The 15,318-nt window shown below is 37.9% G+C and overlaps 1 protein-coding gene across 6 annotated transcripts in view; it reads left to right on the top strand.

The window, feature by feature from the left end:
• Positions 1–6,305: 6,305 nt before the first annotated feature.
• hoatz (HOATZ cilia and flagella associated protein) overlaps positions 6,306–15,318 on the top strand; it is a 144,528-nt gene continuing 135,515 nt past the window's right edge. For all 6 annotated transcript variants that reach the window (XR_009817483.1, XR_009817484.1, XM_061981434.1 and 3 more), the window contains exon 1: positions 6,306–6,860. Coding sequence is in view for 4 of the 6 variants with exons in the window: in XM_061981434.1 (XP_061837418.1) it covers positions 6,399–6,851 (453 nt within the window). In the remaining 2 variants the exon portion in view is untranslated. The remainder of the gene's footprint in view (positions 6,861–15,318) is intronic.

The following is a 15,318-nucleotide window of genomic DNA, read 5'->3' as shown; positions in this document are numbered from 1 at the left end:
AAACAAGACAAAGAACAAAGAACAACAAACAAAAATTCATCCTCCATCTACAAATTGTTTTATTGGATTACATTGTCTAATATAATGTGTTTTTTTGCTTCCATATGAACTTGAAGTTGATTTAGTTCGTAGATTGGATTGCAGGTTTAGGTACTTCTTACGTACAAAACCCAAAACCAGTGAAGTGGGCACGTTGTGTAATTCGCAAATAAAAACAGAATACAATGATTTGCAAATCTTTTTAAACTTATCTTCAATTGAATAGACTGCAAAGACAAGATATTTAATGTTTGAACTGAGAAACGTAATTTTTTTTTTTGCAAAAAATCATTAACTTAGAATTGTATTTAATTTAAGCAACACATTGCAAAAAAAGTTGGCACAGAGACATTTTTACCACTACATGGCCTTTCCTTTTAACAACACTCAGTAAACGTTTGGGAACTGAGGAGACCAATTTTTGAAGCTTTTCAGGTGGAATTCTTTCCCATTCTTGCTTGATGTACAGCTTAAGTTGTTCAACAGTCCGGGGGTCTCTGTTGTAGTATTTTAGGCTTCATATTGCGCCACACATTTTCGATGGGAGACAGGTCTGGACTATAGGCGGGCCAGTCTAGTACCCGCACTCTTTTACTATGAAGCCACGCTGTTGTAACACGTGGCTTGGTAGTTTCTTGCTGAAATAAGCAGGGGCGTCCGTGAAAAAGATGTTGCTTGAATGGCAACATATGTTGCTCCAAAACCTGTATGTACCTTTCAGCATTAATGGTGCCTTCACAGATGTGTAAGTTACCCATGTCTTGGGCACTAATACACCCCCATACCATCACAGATGCTGGCTTTTGAACTTTGCGCCTATAACAATCTGGATGGTTCTTTTCCTCTTTGCTCCGGAGGACACGACGTCCACAGTTTCCAAAAGAAATTTGAAATTTGGACTCGTCAGACCACAGAACACTTTTTCACTTTGCATCAGTCCATCTTAGATGAGTTCGGGGCCAGCAGAGCGTTTTTGGGTGTTGTTGATAAATGGCTTTCACTTTGCACAGTAGAGTTTTAACTTGCACTTACAGATGTAGCGACCAACTATAGTTACTGACAGTGGTTTTCTGAAGTGTTCCTGAGCCCATGTGGTGATATCCTTTACACGCTGATGTCGCTTTTTGATGCAGTACCGCCTGAGAGATCGAAGGTCTGTAATATCATCGCTTACGTGCAGTGATTTTTTCAGATTATCTGAACCTTTTGATGATATTACGGACCGTAGATGGTGAAATCCCTAAATTCCTTGCAATAGCTGGTTAAGAAAGGTTGTTCTTAAACTGTTGGACAATTTGCTCACGCATTTGTTCACAAAGTGGTGACCCTCGCCCCATCCTTGTTTGTGAATGACTGAGCATTTCATGGAAGCTGCTTTTCTACCCAATCATGGCACCCACCTGTTCCCAATTAACCTGTTCACCTGTGGGATGTTCCAAATAAGTGTTTGATGAGCATTCCTTAACTTTTCTCACACTTTTTTGCCACTTGTACCGGCTTTTTTTTTTTAAACATGTTGCAGGCATCAAATTCCAAATGAGCTAATATTTGCAAAAAATAACAAATTTTACCAGGATTTGCAAATCATTATATTCTGTTTTTATTTACAATTTACACAACATGCCAACTTCACTGGTTTTGGGGTTTGTATATGTGGGATATATAAGCTCAGAAATAATTTCCATTTTGGTGAGAAGTATTCTTCCGAGAATAGATTAATTTCTCCATGACCACTGATTTAAATGACTTTTACATTTCTTCAGTTTATTCCGAATATTCATGTTTTCTAAATCACTCCTAATTTTATTTTAGTTCCACAGATGCCCAAATACTTCACAGCGGATTTTACAGGAATATTAAAATCAGTGGATGTGGCACAAAATCTCACATTCGTTAACGTTTAGTTTTAGACCTGAAGCCTTTGAGAAATGATCAATGATTTTGAGTATTTGGGGGATTTGATTGAGATTATTCAAGAAGATGGTTGGATATTTTCTTTACCAAAGTCAGCATTTTAATTAAAATAGCAAGCATTTCTGTTGCCATAATAAACAATAGAGGTGAGACTGGAAATCCTTGTTTGATCATTTGATCACACTAATAAAGTTATTACTGAATCCAAACAAGTCCAAAGCTTGAAACATAAATTTGTGTTTAAAAAAGTACAAAACCTTCATTTTCAATTAGTGAATCATAGTCTATTAAGTCCAAAATAAGTCAAATAAATTGTGAATAGATCTGCCCTTTAAAAAACAATATGGGTTTGTCTGATTTTAATCTGTTTGCAAAGATGTGGGTTAGAAGTTAATAGTCGTTATTTAATAAAGTTATCGGCCTCAAATTATCAAGAAGAGTGGGATATTTCCTAGGTTTGGACACCAGTCATCACTTCATGCTTTATAGTACTGTATGTGTGGGAGAAACAGTTTCTAATATTTCTGTAAGCATTCTAAAAACAAGACTTCTGATATGAATCCAAAATTGTTTTTAAAAGGCCATCACATCCCAGTCAGGCTTCGTACACCTTTTCCATGGCCAAATTCAAGCACTTTTTAAGGACTTTCAAGATACATTTTCCAGTTTTTACAGTACCCTTCCAAAGGCGAAAACCAGTGTGAATCAATCCATAGCCTTGTTGTTTGAGGTCACCAAATGCTGTCTGTAGGAAAAATACGGAACATCTGCTAAAACCTAAGTCTCACATTGAACCAGCAGTTATCATTAACTGAATGGGGCATAGAAAATGAAGCAGTGTTTCTGGAGACTACTCAATGTCATTGGTGTTTGCAAACGTTGTTTACTTGTTTGTTTGTATCATCATCATTCATGTATACATCATACCTTACAAGAATTAACATTAATTATTGTTTACTTGTTTGTTTGTATCATAATTCATGTATACATCATTTCTTACAATAAATTACATTAATTATTATTGTTTACTTGTTTGTTTGTATCATAATTCATGCATACATCATGTTCATTAAAACGACAACCTCCCGGCATGATGGACCGGTGCACCACTGTCCTGTCCTCTTGGGGGCGACACAGAGCCGTATACACGGCTCTGGCATGACAACAACCTAATGTAAGGGCTCGTGCAAAGCCAACAGATCAAGCGTGTAGCTTTCATTTTTAAGGAAACGGTGTTGTTTTTTTTCCCATTTTATAATTAGCCTATTGAGTCAGACTGCCGAGAAATATGAGGAACATTTCCAAGCATTTACAAGCACCTCACCCAAAATTCAAGCATTTTTCAAACCTTGAAAACACAACATTAAAATCCAAGCATTTTCAAGGTTTTCAAGCACCCGTACGAACCCTGCCAGTGCTCTGTCCAGAGCTTCTATACTATTTTTGCCCAACATCTTTGTTTAAAAGATTCCACATTTTAGGGCAGTGTTTTTTAACCTTTTCTGAGGCACACTGTCAGAATAATTGTATCTAAGTTATCACAAAACTTTTGTTTCAATGAGTTCTCGGCGAGCAGACAAAAGCTGTCTTTGATCTTACCAATCAACAGGCTTGTAAAACTCCACTGTGTAGTATGGGAAGCGACATGAAGGTGTCAGTTTCTTTGATGTATTGTAATCCACAGGAAGATTTTGTCTTGACCCGAGATCTACAAAGAAGGAGAGGAAGCAGGACCTGACTTCCCTCCAGGCACCTTTTCTTTGAACTGTTTTGTTACCAAAGGCAACGGCTGTTTACGACCCCCTTCCTTTAGAAACAGCTGTTGCCATGTAATCAGGGAAAGTCCAAATAAAAGAGGAGGCGTACAATCTTTCGTCAGAGCATGGTGAGAGACTGTCCAAGAGTACAGCCCAGACGTTTCTCCTCAATTAAGCCAAATTTAATTCGGTCTCTGTTTGATTCCTTGCTTCTTTGTCTGTTTAATAGATGTCATCAGTGTTTGAACCTGACACATTTTTTTCCATTTAAAAAATCCAGAGGCACACCACCAGCAGAAAACATTAAAAAATTTAACCCAGCAGCCAATATTGACAGTAAAAAGTTGTTCTTGCAATTGTTGGATATGAATTTAAACCATAACCAACCATAATAATAATAATAATAATACCTGGGATTTATATAGCGCTTTTCTAAGTACCCATGCATCACTATAGCTTTTGTCTCAAAGTAGCTGTACTGTCAAGACCTGTCACATCACGCCATGACCTATTTTGAGTTTTTTGGTGTTTTCCTGTGTAGTGTTTTAGTTCTTGTCTTGCGCTCCTATTTTGGTGTTGATTGTCATGGCATGTACGGATGTACTTTGTGGACGCCGTCTGTTCCACACGCTGTAAGTCTTTGCTGTCGTCCAGCATTCTATTTTTGTTTACTTTGCAGCCAGTTCAGTTTTAGCTTTGTTTTGCATAGCCATCCCTAAGCTTCAATGCCTTTTCTTAGCGGCACTCGACTTTTGTTTATTTTTGGTTTAAGCGTTAGATACCTTTTTACCTGCAAACAATCGTCGTCGTTCTCGACATCTTCAAAGCAATTAGCCACCTACTGATATGGAAGCGTATTACACGGTTACTCTGCCGAGCTCTAGACAGCACAGACACTCAACAACGGCACATTTGCGGATTATAATTACTGGTTTGCAAAAAATATTTTTAACCCAAATAGGTGAAATTAGATAATCTCCCACGGCACACCAGACTGTATCTCTAAGGCACACTAGTGTGCCGTGACACAGTGGTTGAAAAACACTGTTTTAGGGTACACGTGGCAAATAGATTGGTAGAATTCATTAGCCATTGGCGTATGAAGAAGAGTATAAAGTGCATGAATTGATTAACGTGACCCCGACTTAAACAAGTTGAAAAACTTATTCGGGTGTTGCCATTTAGTGGTCAATTTTACGGAATATGTACTGTACTGGGCAATCTACTAATAAAAGTTTCAATCAATCAATCAATCAATCAATCAATGCTGGAAACTCACTTTTTTATCGACTTCCGCCGACGACACAACCATTACATGTGCAGGTGACGACCTGAAGCAACTTCTGGCCTCTGTAACTGAGGAGATGATCAAGTTAAAAACTTGGTTTAATACCAACAAATTGTCTCTGAATTTAAAGAAGACCAAAATCATGCTCTTTAGCAATCGCAAAAGTGAAATACCCATCAGGATTGTTATTGATGATACACCAATAGAATATGTCCAACAAAATTCATTTTTAGGAGTGGTAATAGATGAAAATATATCATGGAAGCCTCATATAAATTACCTAAGGACAAAAGTTGCTAAATGTGTTGGAATGATGAGGAGATCATGTCATTTATTGAACACCAATGCTCTGCTTTTATTGTATCATTCATTTATTATGTCATATTTAAACTATTGTGTTGAAGTCTGGGGAAATTGTTATAAATCTCATCTACAGCCTTTAGTCACTCTGCAGAAAAAGGCCATTAGGATTGTGTCCAATGTTCACTACTTACATCGTTCGAATCCACTATTCATGGAGTTAAAGCAACTTAAACTGTACGATGTAATCAACTTTAAAACTGCTCAAATGATGTTTAGGGCATCCCAAAACTCTCTACCATCCAATATACAAAACCTATTCCAGGATAGAGATGCTCACCATAGTTACAGTCTAAGAGGAAACAAAAAATTACATTTGCCTAAATTTAGAACAACTTTAAAATCAATGTGCATTTCAGTGCGTGGAGTCAGTCTGTGGAACAACTTAGGGGAAGAGTTAAAAACCTGTTCTAACATGATTACATTTAAAAGACTGTTTAAAAAAGAAGTACTGAAGAAGTACGAGGAGGAAAGAGAGTGATGCCTTCAGCACAGAGCGATGGGAGAGAAGTGTATGGTCAGAGAGTGTTTGGGCCTGTGTGTGTGTGTGTGTGTGTGTGTGTGTGTGTGTGTGTGTGTGTGTGTGTGTGTGTGTGTTTTGTCTCGTCTTGTCTTGTCCCATAGTAACAGTGGTACTACTGTATTGTTAGTGTATAGGAGTTTTTCTTGTTTTTGTTTGTATAGTATTGTTCTTGTATTATATTGTTTATGTTAAATAGGGAGTGAGTGAGAGGGGTTGGGATATTATAAGCAATTGCTTCATCCAACCCCTTTTCAAGCCATGCATAAATGTCTCTGCCAAAATGTAAAAAAAAAAAAAAGTGTGTTGTTGTATTGTGCAGGTTTGAAATAAATACTTCAATCAATCAAAACTGGTGACTCGGAAGCTAATTTATTTTGAAAGGCTCATGGGCGGGCTCGATTACTTCCGCGTTCAGTGCGGTTCCTATGGTAACCATTTCAAACACCTGCCTTACGTTTGCTTCGTCTTCGTGTGAAAAGTGTATTTGCCGAAGTTTTAAAAGGTCCAAAAAGTTGTAATGGCCACCCCGGAGCCTTCTGTGAACCACGAGCCTCCCATCGACGTCCTGACCGTGTTCAGCGGTTCTTCCCCGGAGGACGTGTCGCACGCTCGGAAACTGTGGAGCTCATTGTGCATGGTGCCCCCGCTGGAGTCCCGCCTGGTGTCGGCGGACATCCCGCAGAGGTTACCGGTGTCCCGGCCGGGGCGAAACGTCCACTCGGAGCCCTACATCCCGGAGCCGCCGAACCCGGACGCGGTGCAACGGCGGCTGGAAGAGCGGCAGAAGTACATGTCCATGGCCGCCCAGAGGAAGGAGACCCTGGCTCTGTTACGAAGGCAAAGGGAACAGAGGATCCAGAAGGAGCTGCTGTCGGCGGCCTTCAGGCCCAAACCACCTAAAGACAAAGTGTCCAAAGAGGAGACCTCAGAGGCGGACATGGACAAGGAGCTGGTCAGACTACTTGACTGACCCACACAGGTTAGAAGCCCTGAACGCACCACACGACATATACGCCACTTGGCATATGTGTCAAACTCAAGGCCCGGGGGCCAGATCTGGTCCACAGAGCCTGGAAATAATATTATTCAATAAATTACTTGATCTTTTCTCACTAAATGTATTTGTTCATTCCATCTAATTGCATATTTTTTTAACTTTAATATTTTCTAAAAAAAGGCAACAAATCATACATTCCAACCATTTTTTGTTAAAATAAAAAGAAACACTTAAATATATGCTTGACTTGTGATTTCACAATAAGTTGTCCATCAAATTGTACACTGTAAAGATAAACATGGATTTTTCTGCAAAATTCTGGCGAATGAGCTGCCATTTTTTTTCTCCGCACAAACCCTGTTTTTACTGTTTTTACATTTAGAGTAATACAACGTAAAAATTACATCAATATATTTTATGGTAAAAAACTGTGAGGTCAGTGACCAGAATTTGACTCTAAAACAAAAAACAATCTGTATAGTTTTCCATTTACAATAATATGCTATAAAAACACTGTACATTTTTCAGTAAAAGTGTTAGTTGTTTACCATTAAAAAACAGTGGTACTGATTTTCCATTTACAGTAATATGCTGTAAAAACCGCATTATATAATATATATATATATACATCTTTTTTACAGTCTACGTAAAAAAAAATTTAATGCACAGGCCAGTGGTTCTCAAAGTACCACCATAATGACCAAGATTAAAATACAGTAGTGTAGTAGGCCTAAGTATTCATTAAAAACGAGGCAGAGGTTTTATTTAACAAGTATATGTAATATTGTTGGCCACTGTAACATTACACAGTTTGAACAGTAATACTGTTTTTGAATATAGATAAATTAAAAAAATGAATCAAATCTCTGGCGTACCACTTGATGGAGCCCGCGTACCACTAGTGGTACACGTACTACAGTTTGAGAATCACTAGCATAGGCAATTGTGTAATAATATCTGTGTCTATTCAACTGGCGGCCCGGGGGCCAACTCCGGCCCCAAAATGACGCCATTCCGGCCCCAGAATTCAGTTTAAAACTTGGGAGACAAAGATTTTTGCAGCAAACTCCTAAAAAGATTTGAGTGCTCCTGTTGTCTAGAGCAGTGTTTTTCAACCTTTTCTGAGCCAAGGCACATTTTTTGCGTTGGAAAAATTCGGAGGCACACCACCAGCAGAAATCATTAAAAAATGAAACTCGGTAGACAATAAAAAGTCGTTGTCGCAATTGTTGGATATGAATTCAAACCATAACCAAGAATTGCATCAATATAGCTCTTGTCTCAAAGCAGGTGTACTGTCACCACCTGTCACATCACCCCCTGACTTATTTGGAGTTTTTTTTGCTGTTTTCCTGTGTGTAGTGCTTTAGTTCTTGTCTTGCGCTCTTATTTTGGTGGCTTTTTCTCTTTTTTTTGGTATTTTCCTGTAGCAGTTTCATGTCTCCCTTTGAGCGATTTTCCCCGCATCTACTTTGTTTTAGCAATCAAGAATATTTCAGTTGTTTTTTATCTTTCTTTGTGGGGATATTGTTGATTGTCATGTCATGTTCGGATGTACATTGTGGACGCCGTCTTTGCTCCACAGTAAGTCTTTGCTGTCGTCCAGTATTCTGTTTTTGTGTACTTTGTTTCCAGTTCAGTTTTAGTGTAGTTCTGCATAGCCTTCCCTAAGCTTCAATGCCTTTTCTTAGCGGCACTCACCTTTTGTTTATTTTTGGTTTAAGCATTAGACACCTTTTTACCTGCACCTGCCTCCCGCTGTTTCCGACATCTACAAAGCAATTAGCTACAGGCTGCCACCTACTGATATGGAAGAATATTACACGGTTACTCTGCCGAGCTCTAATTACTGGTTTGCAAAAAATGTTTTTAACCCAAATAGGTGAAATTAGATAATCTCGTGTGCCGCGGTGGTTGAAAATCACTGGTCTAGAGGAACTTGGACCACTGTAAACACACAGGGACATCCTAGCCTTGACATTTGAACTAAACTTGTAATTTACATAACTGAGGCGTTTCTCAAGGCACCCCGTTAAGTCCTCTCCGTTTTGGCAGGTACACATTTTTTTCATAATGTCATTTATGTAACTAAGGTGTTGCTCTAGCTTGTTTACTTCAGATACAGCCAGTAGTCATGTATTTTCTTTTGATATACTAGCGGTGTTCCTCAGGGTTCCGTTTTAGGTCCTCTCTTTTTTTCCTCAATTCAGTTAAAAAAAAACTTTTGTTTTGCAGCAGATTCTTAAACATACTAGAGTGCTGTCATAGAGATGATCTTTGACTAGTTTTCCTTAAAAACAACAGAGTACTCTAGTAAAAGGACGTTTTTCTCAAGGAATATACAAAATAAGACTAATAGTGAAGGGAAAAGTCCAGCCCCTCACTACTTAGCTTTGTGGCCCCCAAAACACCTTAGTTGAATATCTTAAATTCATAGGTTATTAACTGTTACCTGTTGTGTGGTATTTTGTCATTAATAAACAGTGCAACAAGTCCAAATTATAATAGAGTCTCTTGGTATATTTCATTTAAAAAATGGAAAAATACTGATAAGAAATAAAGACAAAGAAGAAAGTGGACACAGCGTCTTTATTGGGAGTTCATGTGAAACCTGCCAGCTTTCCTTTGGCCAACAGGGGGCGACATAAGTGCATGGAAAACTCTAGAAGACGTCACTACTCACTTCTAATAACTCTTTAATAGTCCAACAGTAACATTTACAAAGGAACTCCATACAAAATGATTTAATGTAACCTCAGGGTTTAAAAAAATAAATAAAAGAACACGCAAGTCTGATTGAATTCCTGTCAGACCAAATGATCCTTCTTGGTTTATGAGTAAACATTTTCCTAACGATGTTGTGGGCCATATTCCTACCTCATATCACAGATAATGTTCCTATTCTGCACCCTCTCATTTAAGTGCTACAGTGTTTTATAGTTATTGTGTATTACCTGACAGGAATGGTGATATAGCCGTGAGCCTAATAGTGCATTTTCTCTGAATACTTCCCGATGAGGCGCAGTTACAAGCAGCACGACATGACTTTTACTTCCCATAATAGGACAAGAAAAGACTGACTGTTGACTTTTCCAAACTGTTATCTCGCTTTATCCAATCCTGATTAATCCTGATCCTAATTCCCCCATGAAAGTCGTCCGCCAGCCCAAAGTTGGTGCTGTGGTTTCACTCCACAGTTCAGCTCTGGATCATATATATATATTTAAAAAAAAAGCCTATAAGCCATTTTCCATGCGGATTGGACGGATTCCACTGATAAAAAGGCACTCGCAGTGTGGAAAAAGTCCAAATATGCCCTGAATTCTTCACACATGGTCTGCACACACTACGTACCACAAAAAGTAACCTTATTTGTTGTCTTCTTGTTTTTTGTATGATGATTTTCCTCTTTTCTGACTTATAAAAGTTGTTACAACTTGTGTTAAACAATGCAAAAGCATCAACTCATAATGTTCATGCATTTATGTGTGAGCTCGCATGCAGTTTTGGATGCCTCTGAGCACTTTGTTTTGCAGTCTTCTTTAACAGTGGGCAATTTGGGACATAACAGATTGAGGGACATACTAATATGCGAGGCTGGTCAATTAATCAAATTTTGATTTTGATTCTGGCGTCCCACAACTATGAAAATGTTGTAATCGAAAAATGCGGGTAATGTTCTTGCAAATTCCTGAGCTTGTAACAGTGAAATGACAAAACCTTAAACCAGTGAAGTTGGCACGTTGTGTAAATGGTAAATAAAAACAAAATACAATGATTTGCAAATCCTTTTCAACTTATATTCAATTGGATGGACTGCAAAGACAAGATACTTAACGTTCGAAGTGGAAAACTTTGTTATTTTTTGAAAACATTAGCTCATTTGGAATTTGATGCCTGCAACATGTTTCAAAAAAGCTGGCACAAGTGGCAAACAAGACTGAGAAAGTTGAGGAATGCTCATCAAACACTTATTTGGAACATCCCACAGGTGAACAGGCTAATTGGGAACAGGTGGGTGCCATGATTGGGTATAAAAACAGCTTCCATGAAATGCACAGCCATTCACAAACAAGGATGGGGGCGAGGGTCACCACTTTGTCAACAAACGCCTGAGCAAATTGTTTAAGAACATTCCTCAACGAGCTATTGCAAGGAATTTAGGGATTTCACCATCTATGGTCCGTAATATCATCAAAAGGTTCAGATAATCTGGAGAAATACTGCACGTAAGCAGCAAGGCTGAATGCCTGTGACCTTCGATCCCACAGGTGGTACTGCATCATAATGCGACATCAGTGTGTAAAGGATATCACCACATGGACTCAGGAACACTTCAGAAAACCATCGTCAGTAACTACAGTTCGTCGCTACATCTGTAAGTGCAAGTTAAAACTCTACTATGCAAAGCCAAAGTCATTTATCAACAACACCCTGAAACGCCGCCAGCTTCGCTGGGCCCGAGCTCATCCAAGATGGACTGATGCAATTGAACATAAGTTGAAAAGGATTTGCAAATCATTGTATTCTGTTTTTAGTCACGCATTACACAACGTGCCAACTTCACTGGTTTTGGGTTTTGTAGAAGTTTTGGATCTCACCATGGTTGCGACATTTTTATTTGACACAGCGCTTGTACGTCTTATCAATAAACACTGAACTCAACAAAAAAAGTAAGGCATATGATTTCCGTACAATTGGCCAATAAAATATTTTTTGCTGTCAAACGCAGAATATCAGGATAATTGACTTAAATGGGAGTGAAATGTTGTCATTGTGAGGAAAAGGAACATTTGTTTGGAAAAAATAATGTGTCCAATCATCCCCAACTCACTTCTTAAACTAAACAATGTGGAGACGGCCACTTAAAACCTGGAAGCTAAAGCTAGCAAGAACAATACATACACCCGCAACACATCTCATCTTCTTGTGTTGTTGTGAACGACATCATGGATGTAAGATCAACGTCCAAAAAAACTGTCATTGCTCAAAAAATAATAATGAATTAAAAGCAATGGTGTTATGAATGATTTAAGGCTCCAATTACGTTACATCCAATATTCCACTCTGAAAACCTTTTGGGGGGAAATGTTGCATATTTAGTGTTTTTGCCTAAAAAAACTGATTTTATTTGACAAAAAGGGCAAAAAACCTTGATATATATATATATATATATATATATATATATATATATATATATATATATATATATATATATATATATATATATATGTCTTAATAAGGTTATCCAAAAAATAGTGCTCGATACCGTAGTAGAGCGCAATATATGTATGTGTGGGAAAAAAAATTACAAGACTACTTCATCTCTACAGGCCTGTTTCATGAGGGGTTCCCTCAATCATCAGGAGATTTTAATGGGAGCATCCACATACCATGGTTTATATAGGGCACAGAGTGGGTGGGTACAGGCTGGCGTAGGGGCGTGGTGATTGGCTCATGTGTTACCTAGGAGGTGTTTCCGTCTGTGGCGGCATGTTGATACAATTTCGCTGCGCTTGTTGAGGGATGACAGGTCTGGACGGTATATAATAAACAGTTTCTCTTTCAAGCATAGGTTGCATCTTTTATTACCACTATTGTAAGGTGTGCTGGATGCAAGAATTTGCCATGTTATTGAATATTCAACATTATTGTCTTTGAGGTCCCAAATGTGTTTGCTGAGTTCTGTGGTATTCCGCAGGTTTTGGTTCCTGAAAGAAGCCTTGTGAATTTTTTTCCCCACACATACATATATATATATATATATATATATATATATATATATATATATATATATATATATACATATATATATATATATACATATATATATATATATATATATATATATATATATATATATATATATATATATATATATATATATATATATATATATATATATATATATATATACATATACATACATGCATACATACATACACATAAATATATATATACACACATATATAAATATGCATGTATACATATATGTATATACATAAACTGCGGCCCGCGTCAGTGGCCTAGTGGTTAGAGTGTCCGCCCTGAGATCGGTAGGTTATGAGTTCAAACCCCGGCCGAGTCATACCAAAGACTATAACAATGGGACCTATTACCTCCCCGCTTGGCACTCAGCATCAAGTGTTGGAATTGGGGAGTAAATCACCAAAAATTATTCCCGGGCGCGGCCACCGCTGCTGCTCACTGCTCCCCTCACCTCCCAGGGTGTGATCAAGGGTGACGGGTCAAATGCAGAGAATAATTTCGCCACACCTAGTGTGTGTGTGACAATCATTGGTATTTTAACTTTTTTTTAAACATATATACATACATCCATCCATCCATTTTCTACCGCTTATTCCCTTCGGGGTCGCGGGGCGTGCTGGAGCCTATCTCAGCTACAATCGGGCGGAAGGCGGAGTACACCCTGGACAAGTCGCCACCTCATACATATATATATATATATATATATATATATACGTGTGTATATATATATATATATTTATATATATACGTGTGTATATATATATATATATATATATATATATATATATATATATATATATATATATATATATATATATATATATATCCATCCATCCATTTTCTACCGCTTATTCCCTTTTGGGGTCGCGGGGGGCGCTGGAGCCTATCTCAGCTACAATCGGGCGGAAGGCGGGGTACACCCTGGACAAGTCGCCACCTCATACATATATATATATATTATATATACGTGTATATATATATATATATATATATATATATATATATATATTTATATATATACGTGTGTATATATATATATATAACTTAACGCGGCAATAACTAGCTGACAACTTGGGCGTTAATCACTAGCTGACAACTACAGCGCTAATCGTTAGCTGGAAACTAGAGCGCTAAACGCTAGCTGACAACTAACACATTAATCGCTAGCTGACAACTAAACCATTAATCACTAGCTGACAACTAGCGTGTGACTTAAATGCTAACAATAGCATTATATAATTATTCATGTTATATGTTGTTACTTATTCACATTTAACTATATGGCAATGTGTTGGCTCAATGTTCATGTGTATTTAAACACATTTACATCTGAGTAAAATACAAAATATAATAAAATACATATTTTTTAAATCAACCGAAGATTTGGCGGCCCACCTCTCGTTGAAGACCTCTGATCTAGACCACAAGGAAGTGTGTTAAATCATAGTCCCCCTTTAACATTCTCCAGATGATAAAGTATTTTTGCAGGTTATTTTTTGAATGTGGTAGCCCTGACCTTAATAATTGCGCGGTTTTGTATGAAAATTGCAAAACGGAGCACCTTTCCTCCTTGTGGTCCCATTGCTAAAATAATAACAACACATGTTTCCAAAAAGCATAACAAGTTTTAGCATTGACAGTGGCTGCTGTAATGTTGTCAGTTTGCCATAAGAGGTTAGCAGAGCTCATCTCAACACTGCTGTGTTTAACATGCATGTTTTCTCACCCACTTCCCTTTTGTTCTCCCTTGTAGGGTACATGTAGTGTGTATTACATGCAGTAACGTTACTTATAGGTTTAGATTTGCCTAGATCAGAGGTGTCCAAAGTGCGGCCCGGGGGCCATTTGCGGCCTGCAGCTAATTTCTTCACGGCCCGCGGCACATTCTACAAATTTTATTCCATAAAATACATTTTAAATAACATAAAAAGTGCAAGAGCAAAAGGGAGAAATGTAATAGTAAAACGTTGCAATGTTAACTCATTGCTCAAAAAAATAATAATGAATCAAATCAATGTTGTTATAAATTACAGACCTATTCAAGGCTCCAATTACTACAATAAATATTCTACTTTGAAATATTTTGGGGGAAAGTATTGCTTATTTTGTGTTTGACAAAAAATGGCATGAAAAGAAGAAATTGTCACAGGGTGTAGGTGACGAACTCCAAGATGCAGAGACGGCAGGCTTGGTGCAGGAAAACATGATTTAAATTAACACTAAAACAAGAACAAACAAAATGGTACAAACAAAAGGCGCGCACAAGGCGGAGAACAAACTTGGCTATGAACAAAAACTAGCACAAAGGCTAACTGTGGACAAGAAACAAAAACACTTACTGTGACACGAAGGAACTATGACATGAGCAGAGTGAACAGAAGTAGACACAGCTACAACGACAAGTATTAAAGGCCATACTGAAATGCGATTTTCTTATTTAAACGGGGATAGCAGGTCCATTCTATGTGTCATACTTGATCATTTCGCGATATTGCCATATTTTTGCTGAAAGGATTTAGTAGAGAACATCGACGATAAAGTTCGCAACTTTTGGTCGCTGATAAAAAAAGCCTTGCCTGTACCGGAAGTAGCAGACAAGTAGCGTGACGTCACAGGTTGTGGAGCTCCTCACATCCGCACATTGTTTACAATCATGGCCACCAGCAACGAG

Source organism: Nerophis lumbriciformis, linkage group LG24 (genome assembly GCF_033978685.3).
Source record: "Nerophis lumbriciformis linkage group LG24, RoL_Nlum_v2.1, whole genome shotgun sequence".
In the NCBI taxonomy this organism is placed as follows: Eukaryota; Metazoa; Chordata; class Actinopteri; order Syngnathiformes; family Syngnathidae; genus Nerophis; species Nerophis lumbriciformis.
The sequence above is the reverse complement of the archived record's forward strand: the minus strand, read 5'-3'. Positions and strand labels throughout refer to the sequence as shown.